Source organism: Lipophrys pholis (genome assembly GCF_963383615.2).
Source record: "Lipophrys pholis genome assembly, chromosome: 11".
Taxonomy (NCBI): Eukaryota; Metazoa; Chordata; class Actinopteri; order Blenniiformes; family Blenniidae; genus Lipophrys; species Lipophrys pholis.
The window spans coordinates 26,244,481-26,263,108 of NC_137631.1; the positions used below are offsets into that span (position 1 = coordinate 26,244,481).

Consider the following 18,628-nt stretch of genomic DNA (forward strand, 5'->3'; position numbering starts at 1 on the left):
TCCGAACGCACATTTTAGTGGATTTCTTTTTTTTATTGAGCTTTTGTTCTGTTTCAGGGTTGCTTCGAGAAGGTGGAAGAATGGCTGGATGATAACAAGCATCTGCTGGGAACCATAGGCATGGTCATCTTGGTAGTACAGGTAACTATTGCCATTATTGTTCATGTTTTATTTTATTTTTTTTTAGGTATGTGACTGTTAAGGTAGCAAAATGCCTAGTGCAGGGTTGTCAATCACATTTTAGTTCAGGGACCACATACAGCAAGATTTCATCGTGAGTGGGCTGGACCTGTGAAATAGGGCCATACTAACCTTTAAATTTAAACTTTAAAGTTTTGCCGCATCATGCAGTATAAGGGAAGAAAATGTTTTAGTGAAACCAAAGAATTACTGCAGAAAATTACAACAATCTCAACATAAAGCCAATTTTAATGTAACCTTCTGGTGCAAAATACTGTGAAATATAGCGAACACAATGTGTTGTGTCCGCTCCTCTTTAAAAATGTGTTTAAAATTTGCAGTTTTCTTTAGAATTTTTCACAATTAGCTTGGTGGTTTGGCCGGATTGGCGCCTCTTGCGGGCCGCTTTTGTCCCACGGGCTTTATATTTAGCTCTCGTGTTCTATTGCGTTTGTGTGGAGACCTTTATATGAGTAATATTTGTGTGTCTGTGATTACATTTTTTTAAGCATACTTAGATTAGAAACAAACTTGAGGGTGACTGTGGCTCGGATAGTGGAGCTGATTGTCTTCCAATCCGATGCCCTTGATTAAGTCACTGATGGAGACTGAGCACCTTGCATGGCAGCCGTTGTTATTAGTGTGAGAGCCAGTGCATAAATGTGTAAATGTTCAGCACTTTAATACTGTTGAAGTGGCAAAAATGCACTGTATAAGTCAAATCCACTTACAGATTTGAGTGTGCATATCAGAATGTGTGTAATTAGATGCATATATGTGCAATGCAAATTGGTTGTGCATTATATGGTTGGCACACTGAGATGTAATCGGTAACTGTCTCTGCCTTCGCCTGACACCGGCCTCGCCGTCAGCTCTTTTCACAAATGGATTTTTGCTGCTGTCCTGTTGTGACCGAAATTCGTCCCTAACTCGAGTTGTGTTTGCCCTGAAGGTGCCCTGGCATGCTCACGTCTGTCAGGCTGCGTGATCTTTGGTCTCCTCAGCCAAGCCGTCTTTATAACACTGAGTAGAACTGGGGTAGAAAAACACAATTCGAGAAAGTTGGATTGGACTTGGCTGGATAAATGTGAGCCTGCAAGTCCGGACTGCTGGATGAATCTGTGTCGCAGCAGAAGGTGAAGCAAAAACCATTTGTAAGCATACAGCCAGGTGAAGATGGACGTCAGGGGGATTGTAGGACAACTCGTCCACGGATGAGATTTCAGAATTTTTGGGAGGAAAATAAATCCTGTACAGTGTACTTTTATATATTATTTCTAATTTATATGTTAGATATTTTTCATATATCTAGTATATGTCCATATATATTTAGTATAGTATCATTCGGCTTTGTTTCTCGCAAAGAATGGTTTTCTTTGCGCACATGACACATGAAACTTCAGCACTGCCGTGTGTTGCGCATGCACGTTCCACCTCGCTAATGACTGTATCTGTCATATTTTAATCATGTTTATCAAGTAACGTCACTACTGTACGAGATAGAATAAAATAGTCGCGGACGAGTTGTCCGGGTTTGCTGTTTTGTGGACGACTTGTCTGTTCACCAGTCAGGACACACCGAACATAATACACACACACACAAACACATCCAACAAATCAAAACAGATCTCTTGATAGACAAATACAAATCTAAATACATTGATACAACTTCCCACATGCGCACACAACACATTTCTGCCTTCGGAGCCCTATGCTGGTGTTTATAAATGAACTCCATTGAAACATGTGCATCTATGGGTTTTGCTCTGCTTTATATTAAGAGTTATTAAGCACGCACCCAACTCGAGATATTGAAACCCCTCCCCTCTGCTCCCCGATCATGTGTTGGAAGAATCACTTGGTATAATGCCAAGCAGACTGTAGTCAGGCATAAGGTGTCATCAGAAGACTGGAGAGTAGAGATGCTGAATGTAGAGGAGCAGGTACAGAGTTGCAGATTAAAGAGCCCGTGAGAGAGGGGTGATAGATATTCCGCCGGTGGTGCTGTCTCTCTTTAGGTTCTAAACCACGCTTCACATCCGTCCCCCTTTACACTGTTAGCATCTCACTTTCGCGCTCTTTGCAGTTTTGTTTTTTTCCCCCTCTTACTTTGAAGATGGTGTTCCAAAAGTGTCTCCAGAGAGAAGAAAAGCCAAAGTTACTTTTCGCCATGTGTTGGCATAATTTTGACTGCCGCACTGTATTGTGTTTATTCATCCCTGTCAGCCAATATAACAACTGTACAAATGTTAGCTGCAGCTACACAGCGGTGAGCTGTCTGTGTGTGCGCAGACTTGTCTGCGGAACATTTGTGTGACGACTCACATGATGACTGATCTCAGCAGTCACCAGAAACTCGGTTCATCCTGTTCTGTTCCCTCCCGTCTTTCTTCTTTTTTCCTCTCACTGTAGTCTCTGTAGAAGTCTCCGATAAACAAGCCTGATGAGGGCCACACAGAGGTGTGGTGGTTAGAGATCCAGCCTCATGGCAATACCTCACATATTGTAATATTGTCTGGGCTGCCTCACATCCTTCTCGACCTAATCAAATACTTCTAATACAAAAAAGAAAAAGAATGAGCTCATATTCCAAAATTAAAGAGTCAAATGCACCTCTGTTTCGAAAGTTTAAACTTTTACCAACTTCATCTGTTAATACTCTGCAAACATGCATATCTACGTGTAAATTCATTAACGATAATGACAAGCACATTCCACAACTTTTTTCCTCTTGTCATCAGACATTCATGCCGACCCAACGAGGAAACCAATAGACTTTCATTTACCACTCGGTTGTCACTCCAAACGTTAACTACCAAATATTGTGCACCCAAAATTTGAATTTGACTTGATAAATCACTTGAGAAGCCTCTTTAAGGCTAAATGATTTAACTATCTCCTGTCCAAATAGGATCCCACTCTTTCTGAATAGATATGTCGTGTGGTGTGGTGACTGTTCTTTTTAACTCCGCTGTTAGTTTTCTTCAAATTTGTTATTTTCTTCTTTTCATTACGGTCCCATATTATGCTAAATTCACCTCATAATGTGTTTTCTAGCAGTAATTTGTGTCCCGATAGCCTGTATGTGAGAACGCAAAACTGAAGAAAGTCTGTCATCTCCCTCCCTCATTGTGTGCTCAGACAGACGAATCAGAGATTTTCACTTCATGATGTCATGTGGGGAAATAACCACTCCCTATGGTAGTGGATACTGCCTTTGACCGTCCCACAGGTAGATGACCTCTGTCTTCTAAAATTATGAGTGGGCGCCTTTTTTTCTTTTCTCCACGCTATTGTAAAACAGACACAGCTCATTAGCATTTAAAGGTACAGACACAGAAACAGCCTGTTCTCAATAGAGCTCACTAGAGGGGCTTTTAGACTGGCTGAAACTCAGGACCAAGGCTGATTTGGAGATATAGACTATGGATACAATATTGTTGGACCTCTGACAATTGTGTGAAAGTGTTGAAAAACTGTATAGTATGGGACCTATAATGTAATGTGTATGAAGAAAAATAAATAGTGTCCAGATTTGGCTTTCTGTGTGATAATTGCATGTTCTTCCTGTGCATGCAGGAGTTTCCTCCCTTAATCCTGAGACCTGTAAACTTGTGTATGTTTCCCTCTCTCTGTTTGCCCTGAGATTGTCAGCTGGGATTCATCCACCAGCATTATGTTATAGTTCATAGCCGAGCATGAAGCAATGGTAATACTGGTGCAGCTGGTGTGAAGTGTGAAGCTCTCTCCGTGAATCCAGGAGACTCAATTAACCCTCAAATTAATATGTGAAAATTCTTGTCTTCCTTTTTATCCACTGCGCCTTCAGTTTGCACATGGTTGGGCTGAATGTTTTCACACCACATTGTGAATTCACCGCACGGTCCTTGTGTACAGAGTTTTGCTCTGTTCTTGGGTCAGCCTCGACAACAATAGCTGCCTGTGCAGTCTCATTCCCCGCAGTGCACTTTTTCCCTTTTTCTGCTTTGAACAGTCCTTCTCGCTTTATTTCCTTTCCCACCTTGATACGTCTGTGACTGTGCTCACGCAAGAGCAGTTTTCAGTTTGCTAATCCTTGAATCCTCGCCTCATTCAAAGCACAGTGGCCTCAGCAGGAAAACTCCTTGTTGAGTTTTGTGATATTCTGAGCAATTTTTAATGTCCTTAGGAAGAAAAAAAAAGATGACGCTTGAGCTTGAATTAAAGTTTCCAGCCATATCAAAAAAAGAAAAGTGTCTGCCATCTATACAACCACACTCTCACACACACACACACACACACACACACACACACACACACACACACGCGCGCGCACGCACACACACACACAAAACGTTACACTATTTTCCTCGGCATGCAGAGCACTGACAAAGACAATGTTGGAAGACTGATCAGGTTTGACATTATTTAATTATATATCTCTTTCTCAGCACACACACATTTCACACTTTGGATTCAGGAGAGTGGAAGGGACCCCGTCAGACCTCAACCTGTCAGATTAGCAAACTCGGAGGCAAGGTGGATGACATGCATCATGAAAAGCTGATGCCTCGCAAGTCTGCAGTGTTACATAATAGCCAGAGGCACTTAGAACCGGTTATGAATGATTTAGACTCGCAGGATATGTGACAGACTTGGGCAAAGGCCTGTACATATTTCTTCGTTCACACTGGTTTTCAAAGAAATCTCAGCATTATTTATATATTCTTAAGCAGGGATGAATGATTGAGTCCTGCAGGAGTCTTTCCGGTTCACTCAGGCTGATTGGAGCCGACAACAGAAACTTTCCGAGCTGCACAGATGAGCCGCGTGTAAATAATTAGTTTGGTCCTGAAGCCGTTTTTCACTTGGTCCTAACTCCCTCTTAGCTGAATGTTTACCTCATATGCTGCTTCATGTTTTTGACTGACAGCGGCTTAAGGTGATATTATTCTTCTGAATTAGGTTTGACTGAAACTAAAGTGAAATCAGCAGTTTTCCCAGGCTAATCATGTACTGTAGGAATCCTTATTATTATTATTATCATTATTATTATTATTAGGCACTATGCACCATACAGTAGTTTGCACTTTCCCAGCCATCCCAGCTTTGCAACGTAATGGTTTTAGGATCAGCCTCGTGACTGTGTTTGATGTAGAAATATCAGGGGTAATGGAAACATCAAAGAGATAGCTGGCTACTCTGATTCAGTGGCATCTCAATTTACTTCATTGGAGTAATGCTTGCGCACGCTGTACATTTTTTTTTTTTTTTTTTTTCACTCGCCACAAAGATTCCAGAGCTCACATTTGAAGGCCATTTGAGAGAAGAAAAAAATCACTACAGGATTCATTGTGCATCAAAAAAAAAAGCCATGCGGCCAAAGGCATCGAACATCAAATAGACCACTCGTATGAGACACAAAAAGAAAAGAGACACATATACCGTATGTACCGTATAGGAATCAATGCATCCTTCTTGTCTCCTCTGCAGCTCCTGGGCATGGCGTTCTCCATGACACTGTTCCACCACATCCACAGAACGGGGAAGAAGTACGACGCCTAGCCTTGGGCGGCGGCACCCAGTGGAGAGGAGCCCCACTGCCTGATGGGATAAGACTCTGATTTAAACATCCCTGCTTCCCTCTCACTTTACAACCCCTATAGAACATTATCCCCCCCCCCCCCCGATTTCCCCAGACCTTCTGTACAGATTCCAGTTGTGTTCCTGCTCTGCTCTGCTCTCTCCTCTCACTCATTCATTTTGCCAAAGAGTAACACAACTGGAAGGAAGGAACCACCTACGTTTGGCAAGGAAGAGAAATCCCATCGGTTTTGCCACTACTCTCGAGTACACTTCACTTTATTTTGTTTTACTTCTCTTGCTTGGACTAACACTTTCTCGCTGGAAGTAGGGACGGACGCTGAGACAGTTGAGACTTTACTAATTGCCCACAAACAACCCATGGAATGGCGACGAGAACCTATGAAACTGATGAAAACCCTCCACTTCATGTGGAGCTTTTTTTGTCCTCATGTCGATCCAAGTTCAGCCCCTTTTATTCCCTTGTAAATGAAAAAGCTCCAACATGGCATGCTAGTTTTCTACTTTACCTTTGTTTTTGTTTTTCAAATGTTGCCATTTTTTGTTTCAAACTTCTTTTTTTTTTTTTTTTTAATTGATATAAAAGTATGTTGTCGGCACTCCTGTGGAATGTACGCGTTGAACAGATCAGTGCAATGTGCTCTCGGGTGTGTATGTGTATGGGTTTGCATTTGACGTGACGATGCTGTGGAAGGGCACAGACGTGTCAAGAGGGTTTTTCTGTAATGTGATCTGTGAGTCATATTTTTTATTTTTTTATTTTTTGCGAGGGGTGGCGTGATGAAGGAACATCATGTGAGTGAGAGAAGTCATCAGTGGATTTATTTTATACCAAAATTCATCAGTAGCCTCTGAGTGATACATGTGCACAGATCTGTGAAGGCACACACACACACACACACACATGCACACACGATTTGCTCCCACACAGCTGCAGTATTCCATTTCCCCATGAGACAATACAAATGGTACAAAATGCTTGTTTATTAGGGCTCCAGCAGCACTGTCAGGTGAAGAGATCTGCTTGATAAAGTTGTCCTTTCCAGAATACAGACTGTCTTGTGTGCATGTGTGTATCTCTGTGTATGGTGCCTTTTATCACACAGTCCAAGCTGCAGGGGGAACAAAAAACAAACAAAAAAAAAGATGGAGCACATTGAAACACAGAGATAGAAGAGCAAAAAGGGGCGAAGACAGAGCAGGCATGTTGTCTCGCTGCTGCCATCAATAGAGTTAGGAGAGGCGGCTGCAGCCTTTCTCCTCCTCTATATACGCTTAAGATCTCTTCCATTTGCTCTGCCCTCCTCATCCGTTCTCTCTGCAGCTGTCAGCTGCCTCCTGCCTCCATCTGCCTGTTTTCACTCCCAATTTTCTTCCTTTACGTCAAAAGGCAATGAGCTCCGTGATCCGCGTGTACGAGCACTGTCTGTGCTGACATTCCTTCTCGACACACAGTTACACCTATGGTTTCGCAACTTCTCCAGTTTTTACACAAGTTTCTTTTCATAGCGGCCCACAAGGGGATGGGGCGGGTGGGATTGTAGGCAAATCAAAGCTGAGACCGATGGGTATGGCAACGCGCCCTCTAGGACACGTCTGTTTGTGTGTGTTTACCGCCGATTCTGTGATTCTCGGCCCGAGCATGAGCCTACCTCGTAAAGACTGCAAATTCTCCACATCTGCTGTGGCGACTCAAAGAAAATGCCCTTCAGTGTATCTGTTCTGGGCTTCCAAATCTCTGAAGAGGCGGCGGTATAAAAGGACTTATTGCAGAGGGATCATTGTAGCCTGGGATTATCATTAGACTGTGTTCGACTGTCATCGGTTACCGTGACATTGTACTCTCCAAAGTAAATGCGATCAGACATCTGAGAAGATGGCTGCATTATTTTAACAAAGTCCAAAGGGTTTAAAAGCAAGCGTCCAGATGATCAGGCGGGTTTGTAAACAAGCCAACAGTTCAACCAGATCAGCTGCTTTGCTCAGCGTCGGCACGCATGATGAAATGTTTCTAATAATCCCTCCCTGCAGAGCGTACGAGTACTGCAGGTCGAAATCAGCTTCTGCCGGACTGATGAGTTTGAATCCGTTTGTTTGCAATTATTAAGACAATGAATCAGATCCATTGAGTAATTCGTGTATCTTAGTCTTTTTTTTTTTTTTTTTTTTTACTGCCTTTCCAGCTTGTATTAGAGATTTAGCTGCTGCAGCTTTAACTCTCTATTGGTCCCTTCATATTATTGATTATTACAAGTTAACCTGAAGAAAATTTGCATTGTTCCCACAGTTGCGACACTTCTCTTCCCTTTAAGTCAAAGTATACATAAAATGGAGCCGCTTAGTGTACAAGTATGTGTGGGGTTTATTTTGTAGTTTTTTTCAAATCACCCCCAAATCATCCCACACCAGCTCACAAAAGAGTTTGGTGAGGTAACGTCCACTGCCGTCTTATTCATGAACACTGCGGTTCAGTTCGGCTGCCGGTTAAAAGTTTAGGAGCCGCTTGAGGTGGCTGGATTCTTAATTTTACTCAGTGTTATAACTGCAAAGAGAATTCATTACTTTGGGTGATGCCCAGGAAATCAGACTTTTCTGCAACATGGGCGAGCAAGAAAGGAATTAAGCAAAAAAAAACGACCCATCTAATTTATCTCGTCAGCCAGACAGAATGTTTCCCTCGGAGTGTCTCCTGAAGTCAGACTTGTCATTTTTTAATTGGCTTTACGATTATCTAATCTGAAGGACAGTCTCGTGGAGGGGAGCGGCGGGGTTCGTGCAGCAGGGACAGATTTGGGTGATGCGCAGCGACCCTGCTGGCTGTGATACTCTGCCTGCCCCCATATGTTCAAACTCTCCTACTTGTTTCCGCCGGGGGGGGACATGACAGCTGCTGATGTACAGCACTGCCATGCGTGGTCACGTCTCCTCTGCTTGACTGTCTCCACAAACTCTCCACACGTCCCTTATTTACTGTCTCGGTAGTTTCGGACACCTTGCAGCTCCGTTTTCTGCTTTTTGACAATTTACTTTGTGGTTTGGCCGAATTGGCGCCTCTTGCAGGCTGGTTTTGGCCCACAGGCGTTACGTTTGACACTCTACCTTTGTAGAAGCAAACATTCCTCTGACTTGTTCTGAGAATGGAGCTGCATTGCGCCGTGACGACTGTGACTGTTGTGTCACATCGGGTGGGAAATGTCAACACATCCAGACGGGGTGTGATTTTCTGGGTTGAGGAGTGGGGGAGACTTTTCACTAAAGCGCCGGTATTCCCCCTTCTGTTTAATTATTTTAATCGGTCTCCTTCTCGCAGTGATTAAAGCTCCTTCACTAGCAGGCAGAACACATGAAATACATGTATTTTTAAATCCAAGTGAAGCTGGGGCACGGAATCTCCCGCGTCGAGATTGAAAATCTCAGCATTAACTCTGATTCATAATGAAAGTCTCAAAAGATTTTGTTAAAGGCAACAAAATGCAATAAATAAAATAAAATTTAAAAAAACTACTGGAGTGTGCCAGTTAGACGTATTTAATTAAATTTTATGCTCATGGTTTTGCACTACAGCTTATTGTCTGACTTTGATTTGTCCGCACGACATTTACACTAAACACCGTTATATAAGTTACCATTGAGAACTCTTCTCATAGAATATTTCCCAATCTCTTCACAAATCACAACCGGCATTACAGAAAAAATGACGATGCAAAATGGAGCCAAATCCAGTTTGTGCCTCCTGATTTGACATCGTGCTGAAGCGACGCAGCCTGCAGACTGTGTGACTTGTTGCCCTCTGACTGATCTGACATTTTCTCCTCCGTGTGAACTCTGCTGCCATCACCCTTTTCTGTTTGTCTTTCAGAGTGCAGGAATGAATACCGTATTAACAAAATCCTGTTGTAATGTTATTTTTGTACATTCAGTTGTTGCTGTTTCAATGTTTTTATACTACATGCTTTTGTTGGTTGTTTTTTGTTTTTTTCATCGTTTAGGCCCTTTCTAATTTTGTTTTTCACTCATAAAGGAAACTCATTGTCACGCGTTGCGAAGAAAGATGGCAGCATTAATCATTTGTTACTTGGAGGACTAGTCTTTGCAGTGTTCCTCTATGTACACGGTGAAAAACGCCTCTCTGTCTTAACACTGCTACAGGCAGTTAAAGCAATTAAGTCAGATGTGATAGGAGTAAAATTTGGCACATAGCGTGGGGTGAAACCCACAAAAAGACACGCTGCACGCCTGTCGTCACGGTCCTCTGAGTCAAGTTTGAGTTTAATTAAATCCGGACGTGTGGTTTTAATCAGCAGTGTGTTTTTAAAGACGCCTATTGTGTATTTCTAGAGCATGATGGATCAGATGACACTGTACCACAGAGCTCATGCCACTCCAGTGATGTAAATACCCATATTTTACAGCTTTACAACTTTACGTCTGCAGCTTACAATGACATTTAGGCCCCGTTTCCACGACGACGTTTCAAGTGAAAACATATACATTTTGCATTTTGGCTTCAGAAAAGCTTTACGTTTACACGACAACATTTTGAAAACCGCAAAAACAGCAGAAACCCTGAAAAAATTTTTTTTTTTTTAATTTTCGTGTTGGGCCACTCGTGGGTGTTTGTGTTTGTAATGAAACCACACACACACACACACACACACACACACACACACACACACACACACACACACACACATGCACACAAACAACAATACACTATAAAAATGGGAGTACACAGACACTTGAAAGTACAGATGATGATGATGATGGATTTCTGCGTTTTCAGAAAGTTGCACTTTCCCCAATCTTCCAAAAGTTCCATCTTGGGAGCCGTTTCATTTTCAGTGGCTCCGAGCGCCTTCGTCGTGTAAACGGGCATCCAAAATCCAGTGAGAGTTTTTCCTTTTCGCTTGAAAACGTCACGGAAACGGGGCTTCACACCAACAGTTGAACAACCAGTGCCCTTTAATGCTCATCTTCCCCTCGTATGTTAACCATGTTTAGTTCCTTTCAATATTTGTTCATTTCTCTGCCTCTGTTTTCCTTTCAAGCACAGGAGCAGTGTAAATGTTATGTAAATTTATGTTTTTTGCCGGTATGATTGTCATATTTCATTTGAATGCATTTTCATCATGTAGTAAAACATATTTTGAGGTTGTATTATTTTTCTTTTTCTTGTTGGATCAAGTACAAAGTATTCCCTCACAACAATGGACGTATTCCCTGTACAAAATAAACATGCAGTAATTGGGTTATTTATCTGCTGTGGGGGAACTTTTAACCTTTTTTTTTTTTTTTTTTTTTTTCCTGAATCATTTTGGATTGTTTTTAATTTGTTTTGGGGGGGGGGGCGCCTGAAAAACACAATATTTCTGTAATCTCAATCCCAACATGCTAAAATCTAAATATCCTGAGCAGTGGAAAATGTACGCTCTCGAAATGGTGTGTTTGATGTTGTGTTCTGCTGGGTGGCACCGTCTGATACCTGCCAGCGTCGTCCTGTGGAGTTTTCTGCTACACGTTGAACAAGCACTCGATAGTAGGTGGTGCACTACCTTCTCTTTATTCTCCAAATCAACTATTTTTTAAATAAAGGAAACAGTGTCACAAAAAAGAAAAAAGTCCTGTGATACCGTACACTCATTGCCTTTCATGTTTAATGACTCAGTGCTCCTGGTGGATTCCCTTTTAATGTCTCTGTCAATTATATAGGCAGCCTTTGGAGAAGTGTTTGATTCAGATTTTTTGGGGAGGTGGTGGTGGTGGAGGGGGGGGGGGGGGGGGGGGGGGTTCTTAGGGAGAAGAGCAAGGGAAGCGGTGTAACTACAGATCCCATGGTGGGAAACACAAAAAAAGTGGCATCGCTGCCTTAAAATGGTCTGTTTTTTTCATTTCTTAAATTAGAAAAAAACAAAAAAAACATCAAACCTGAGGGACTGTTGCCCCGAAAGACACTGAGATGAGCTAATGGTAGTCAAGCCAGTCAAGCTGAGTGGTTTTTTTTCTTTTCTTCTTTTTCTGAAGAACAAAAGAAAGATGATGAAAGCGAAAACCATCGCCAATTTGTCTTGTGCTTCAATAGCATGGCGTGAGCAGCAGAGTATTTTTGTACGGAGCTTGATCCCCCTTTTTAACCTAATTGTTGTCAGGCCGTGTGTGATAGTGAGTGGAGTTTATTGTGCCATTCCACCCTGGCTTTATTTTTGTTTGTTTGTTTTTACATCACTGTTCCTTCTATGCAAAAAAAAACAAAAAAAAAAAAACAAAAATACCTATTTTAGCCTTTGTACAGATTATTTTGTATGAGTAACATGTACTGAAATAAAGTGGACAGAATCATGGAAACTTTGGTTTCCTGGTTATTGCAGCATTTTTTTTTTTTCAATATTGATCTTTTTGACGCTTCATCTACCGGCACATTTTATTAATTTGAATTTACTTTGATGAGACTTGATGAGTTTTTTTTCCCCTCGCAGCCTTATGGCTTGACGAAGAGGTGATTTGAGGATTGTTTCTGCTGCTATCTGTTCTCAATCTGTCGCGTTTCTCCATCCGAGCTTTTTAACTTCGCAGTCGTGAGGAGTTGTTTTGTTTTTGTTTTAGCACAATTTCTGGTGCACAGATTTTTTGTTCGTTGAAAGCTGAAGTTTATTCAATTGCACCAGTCAAAACGTTTATTTATTTATTTTTTACAGTTGGAAGCTTGATAGAATAAAAAGACACAACAAAGTTATTGACAAATGGAATCTGTGTGAAGGTTTCAATACACGTTATGCATTTTCCCTCGAAAGCCCCTACAGACTGTGATTTTCAGCCGGCGCAGATGAAAGATTGCAATCAAGAGAGAACTGTGGCGTTATCTTTGCTCTGACTCGGTGGTCCTACGTCACACTGTCAGATCGGTTCGAGGGAAGCCGTTGTCATTGTCTTGCGACCCTTGTTTTTGTTTACACACAGCGTGACGTGACCTTGAGTATCCTGGACCTGTAAAACAGAAACGTAGTCACTTTTAAACATTGATATTTGCTTTCCAAACTTCAAACTTCACTTTGTTTTGGTTCCAAGAGGCAGCAATGCTTTATGCAATTTCAATGTTGTTTATTTTCAACAATTTCTCTTGGTGGAAAACACAGTGAAATGCAAAACGATCCTCCATTAGAAACATTTTTGCAGCCTTCAGCGTACATGTTTACACAAATTCAGCCTCAAAGTATGTCTTTGAAGCGAGTGTACACCCCTGGGCTTAGTTTTAACGGTTGTGTCACGTCCTCTACGTTTACTAAAACGCTGCAATATGCAGTGAATGAGATGGAATAAGAGGTATATTGTGTAGGGAGGGAAAAAAATCCAGTCAATATATTTCCAATTTCTACATATTACGACGTCATCCTTTTTTTTTTGAAAACTTTATTTATCAATTTCACATTAATGATAACAGTACAGTATTTTTCACATTTTAAAAACATTTACACGTCCTATTCCCACCCCCCTCCCCAGGCTCTCAAAGAAAAACAAAAACACACATGAAAAAAGACAAAAACAAAAATAAATAAATAAATAAAAAAGACAGGAATTTTGAAGTGACAATATAATACTAAAACAGTGAATAGCCAATTATATATCAAAAGTAAAGAGTTTAACATATTCTACAAAGGGCTTCCAAGTAACAAAAAATTTCTGCTGTGATGGTGATAGTTTATATCTAAGCTTTTCCAAAGGTAAAAAAAAAAGCACCTCCTTTAACCACTGAGAAAATGATGGGGCCCTGTTTGATTTCCAATTAAATAATATTAGTCGACGAGCAAGTAAAGTGGAGAATGCTACAGCATTTGCCTGAGAGCAATTTACCTGTGATGTTGATATTCCAAAAATAGCTGTTCTAAAATCGGGGGCTAGATCTATACCACAAATACGAGACAACACCTGAAAAATATTTCTCCAGTAATTGTCCAAACAAGGACAGGACCAAATCATATGACCTTCAGTAGCTGGGCTATGACCACACCTTGGGCAGGCAGGGTCTACTTCTGGGAAAATTCTTGCCAATCTTTCATTTGTATAATGGAGACGATGCAGTACTTTAAACTGGATTAAACCATGGCGGATACAAAGAGAGGAGGTATGTATGCGGGTCAAACTGGACTTCCACTCCTCATCTGATAAAATAGCGCCCACATCCTTTTCCCAAACACTTTTTGTTTTCTCCCACAGTATAGGTTTTGATTGTTGCATCAATTTGTACAGGACAGCTACACGCTTCCTGTCGAAAGGGTCCAATTCCAGAATTTCGTCAACTTGGTTCTTAGATGGTAGATAGGGAAACGAAGAAAACAATGACTTTGTGAAGCTGCGTAGTTGCAAGTATCTGAACATATGGGACCCCGGAATGTCTTACGACGTCATCCTGTGGGCTAGACTGGATCCTCTTGCAGGCTGATTTTGCTGCATATTTGGCAACCCTGATATTTACTCATCTACCAGGATGCTTTTAGCTTTAAAAAAAAATATTTAAAAAGCATAACACTGCTCTGGAAAGATATGCCACATAAACCTATTATTGCCACCTCAAATACGCCTCATATGAGAAAAAAATCTATATCATTTAACTGGACAGCCACATATGGAATATTTTATAGCAGCACTCGGCTGTCAAATGGGAAACTGCCTTCATATTGATCTCTTCAAAGCCAGCGGACTGTCACAAAACCGGTCATTTTACCCGGCAGGATCCAAGCGCCGCTCCGAAACGAGGCGTGGCTTCACTGCGAGATGCTGCATTTTGTTAACATGTCACAAACACACTGAGCAGTAAGTGAAAAATGCCTGTGATGTGCAGGATAGAATTCTTTTCTGTGGGTGGAAAGAGGAGCGTGGTGTTACTGCCTTCCCTCTCAGTCAGGGAAAAAAGTTGTTTGATAGTGAACCAAAGCAGTGAAAATGTTTGAACTATAACAAACACTAACAACATTCTTTTTGTTGCTGTGGCTGTTTTTGAAGTGGGCCTTTTTTTTTTTTTTTCTTTCCCCTTAGAAGCTGAGACAGGTTTTGTTGCTGGTATCGTCACTAAGAGCCCCTCAGTAATCTCCACGTTGACCCAACTGCCTCTGCTTCTTTAAGAATGTGTAAACGTGCATGTGCCAGTTATTGTACACACATAATGAACTTTTTAACTCCTCAACCAATGTCAAAAAATATCGATATTTTCATCTCGAAGACTCTGCGCCACAAACCAAGAAAAATGTTAAATGTTATTGTGGCCCTATTTTACCTACTCAAGATGGAATCGCATTGTATGTGGCTCCTGAACTAAAATGTGTTTGACACTCCTGTTGTAAACTATCCTTGGAAGAGGCGCTGGTATATAGAAAATGGCTTCACCAAGTCGTAATATAGAAACAGCAGGTCAAGTGAATCAAAACCACGGTAAGACATATACAAGGACCGTGGACAAAAACCAGCCCTGCAGGGCTCCAATGAATGCCACGCAGTGACCTTGCAAAGAGTGAAATTACCAAAGACAACATTCTTCTTTTTCAATGTGAATAACTGTTGTTTCTAATTTATTCATGGAGGATTCACTGTTTTAAGGACAGAAGATGAATTAACATGACAGTGAGAACAAAGCTGAGGCATCAGTGATGCAACAGTAAAAACATCAGCAGCAAAGATTCCATCTTTCATCAGATTTTTCCAATGAAGCACAAAGTCAAGTCTTTTTTCTTTTTTTTCTTTTTTTTTTTAACTTTTGAATGTAGGAGTGAATGGAAGACACAATTTTAGGACATTTCACTTCATGTTTTCACCATGTGGCATCAGTAAAAAGCAGCATAGCATTAACATTCCACTTATTTAAAGTCAATTCATACGGCTCTAATATTTTGATAAGATTTTATGCAATAAAGAGGAATATTTCAACATTGACATTATTTATTAGTTGTTTTTTTTTTAATAGTTTTACTGCTCTGGCCTATTCAAGATGAAGTCGGGTTGTATGTGGAGCTTCAAATAAGAACCCTTTACAAAATGGCATTTCAAGTAAAAACGCATCGTTTTTGTTTTTTCTTTTCAGAAACGTTTCACATTTACACAGCAATAGTTTGAAAAGGGTTTCCGTTTCCAAGGAGTGTAGTTTTCCTGTTGGACCACTAGTAGGTGCTGTTAGTTGTCTTTTCTCTTGTCGATTACAGGAGGTTTGACTGCAGTCAAGTTGTGAAAATTAACATTTTCACATGTCAAAGAAAATCTGAATAAAACACTTTTTTTTTTTAAAAAATCTGAAACCGAGCAGGAAAACTGCCCATCGCTTTCATTTTGAACACTCGTGAATTCAATTAAAACTGAAACATTTTGGCACATGTTAGATTGGAGATGGGTCTGCAGGCCTCCCCAGAGACCAATCAAGAGAATCACGAGAACTTTTAAAGTTTCTTTAAGTGCAATCAGCAGAGTTGCCCAATGCTGTGCTGAATCTTTTCTCTCATGATAACCACTCCAGGACAGAAAGACTGAGAAGTTCCCTCTGCTGCAGAGTTACCGCCTCATTAGAGTGACCAGTGTCAGAAATGACCAGTTAATGATGTCTCCGATTAGAGCTACTGTACATATCAGTACTCCTCAAAGTCTCAACATCAAGCGTACAGATGACTAGAATCAGACCTTCAAGGCTTGAAAAAACCCCAAAAAGAACATGTTTTTTGTGTGTGGACATCAAAGCGAAGGAAGTCTGTTTTTATATCTGCTGCTTTGGTATTTGGACCTTGTACGAGTCATTTTCAAATCAAGACCTGAGCTGAAGGTGTTTACATGCATGTTTCCCATCGCAGAGCATGGAGAAAAATTGCGTGACGTGGCAGCGCAATGCTGTTGACAATCCAGCAGATTCATTCAATATTCAAAGCAACACGGCAATCTGCAGGCAAACACTCTCCCTTCTGGTTTGCACTCAGTGAGACCAGTGCTTGTTTTGCAGCAGGACAATGAGCCAAAAACACCTCCAGGCTGTGTAAAGGCTGTTTGACCAAGGAGCAGAGTGATGAGTGTGGCCCCAGACGAGCCGGCTGCCACAAACTCCCACATAAATCTAGCTGAGATGGCTCGGGAGGAGGAGGAGGAGAAATACAGTTCTCATTATTTGTGGGGAAATCCGACAAGACTGAAAAAAATAAATAAACAAATCATTTGTTTGTTGGGTGTTTGATAAGCCTGTATATTTATTTATTTGCTTATTCTGTAAATCAGGGGTGTCAAACTCATCTTAGTTCAGGAGCCACATCTTGAGATTACCAGACTGGTACAATAGTGCCATGATAACCTTTAAATCGAAACTTTTTAAGTTTTTCCTTATTGTGTAATGTTGATTTTTTTTTTCTCACAAAAACAAACAGTCAGTATGGAATAACTATAATCTCAAACATGAAGCCAATTTTAATGAAACCTTCTGGTGCAAAATACAGTGAATTATCCAAATAAAACCCATCTTCTTTAGCTGTTGCATTATGAGTATCTTTACAAACTCACAACATATCTTTGAGGCTAGTTTGATAGCAATGAAGTAGCTGGCTTTCATGGTGATATCTCAGGTTGGGTCTCAGTGTTGTGTTGTGTTGTGTCGGCTACTCTTAAGAAATGTGTTAAAAAAAAAACTGGTTGTATGTTTTCTATGAATTGTTTATCATTTACTTGGTGGCTTGGCAGCCTGGACTGGAGTCTCTTGCAGGCCAGTTTTGGCCTCATATATAAACCTAACCCTGTCCTAAATAGAATTAATATCATTTATTGTCCAAAGTCCAACCATATACGAATGTCCTTTTTGAAATAAACTTGATTTTAATTCTGTTAAAGACAAATTGGTTTAAACTTTTCAAATTCCAAATTCTTTCTTTCTGTACTCTACAAATTTACAGCGGGAATCACAAACTATATTATTCCTTTGGCAGTGCAAAAGGTTCAACAATACGTTACATAATTATGAAGGGAACCTCTGCCAGTTTGTATCTGGAGGTTTTATGCAACTTTGCAATGAGATTTATGCCACCAGCTCACGGTTGCATACTACACCGTGTGTCCTCCTGCTCCTGTGTCCTCCTGCTCGGAGCTCTGATTGTAGTTTACACTGCAGAATCCTGAGAGCGGGAACAAGCCCCGTGCATTCTGGTCGGTGCATCCTAAATAAATAATGAATAAATAAAAAAAGATCAATCTCACTAATTCTTCATGTACTTCAAAGGTAGTGGGATACCTGAGGGACCCTGTGTCCTTCTGTCCCTTCACAGGAGACACAAATTTGAAATAAAAAGACAAGAACCATGTGATTAAGTATTCGGATACAGTACTTAGACTGTCAAGGACAGTTCAGTTCCTGAAATATGAGCCTGAATTTAAAATTCAATCAGCCCCTGTTGAATCATTTATACATTTACATTAACTTCATAGACAAGTTTTTGTACTGTATCCTGGGATAATCCCTCTGGTCTGTTTGACAGATGATCCATCATCCCCCCTCCTCTATTATCAGCACAACTTTACATCTAAATCTCATCATCGACGAGGTGGCCTGACAATATTTCTTTTCCAGATTCATTAGATTATTTGGCTGAAATCCAACAGATTCAATCCCAAATGCAAATAGATGTAGCGCAGGGAAAACACAAACAAACCAAACACCTGATGCGATTAGATTTATCTCTTCGAAGATGTCCAGTCTTTGTCAACTGTCGTTGTGTTTTACGCTCTGCAGGAGCACGTCGGTCTTTGAAGCTGCAGTTTATGGAGGAGAACACAAACCTTTCAGAAGCCATAAACATTAATATTGAAGCGAGAGTGCAATGTGCTCGGAGGAACATAATACAGGATGTGGGCTCTGTAACAT

At 40.8% G+C, this 18,628-nt stretch overlaps 1 protein-coding gene across 2 annotated transcripts in view; it reads left to right on the top strand.

Moving 5' to 3' along the window:
- The window catches only part of tspan9a (tetraspanin 9a), a 182,603-nt gene extending 175,718 nt beyond the window's left edge, over nucleotides 1-6,885 (top strand). Inside the window, exons 8-9 of one of the 2 annotated variants that reach the window (XM_080476015.1) lie at nucleotides 58-141; nucleotides 5,653-6,885. In XM_080476015.1, coding sequence (XP_080332141.1) covers nucleotides 58-141; nucleotides 5,653-5,724 — 156 coding nt within the window. In that variant the 3' untranslated portion in view covers nucleotides 5,725-6,885. The remainder of the gene's footprint in view (nucleotides 1-57; nucleotides 142-5,652) is intronic. The other variant, XM_080476014.1, reaches the window with a different exon arrangement.
- The last annotated feature ends 11,743 nt before the right edge of the window (nucleotides 6,886-18,628 follow it).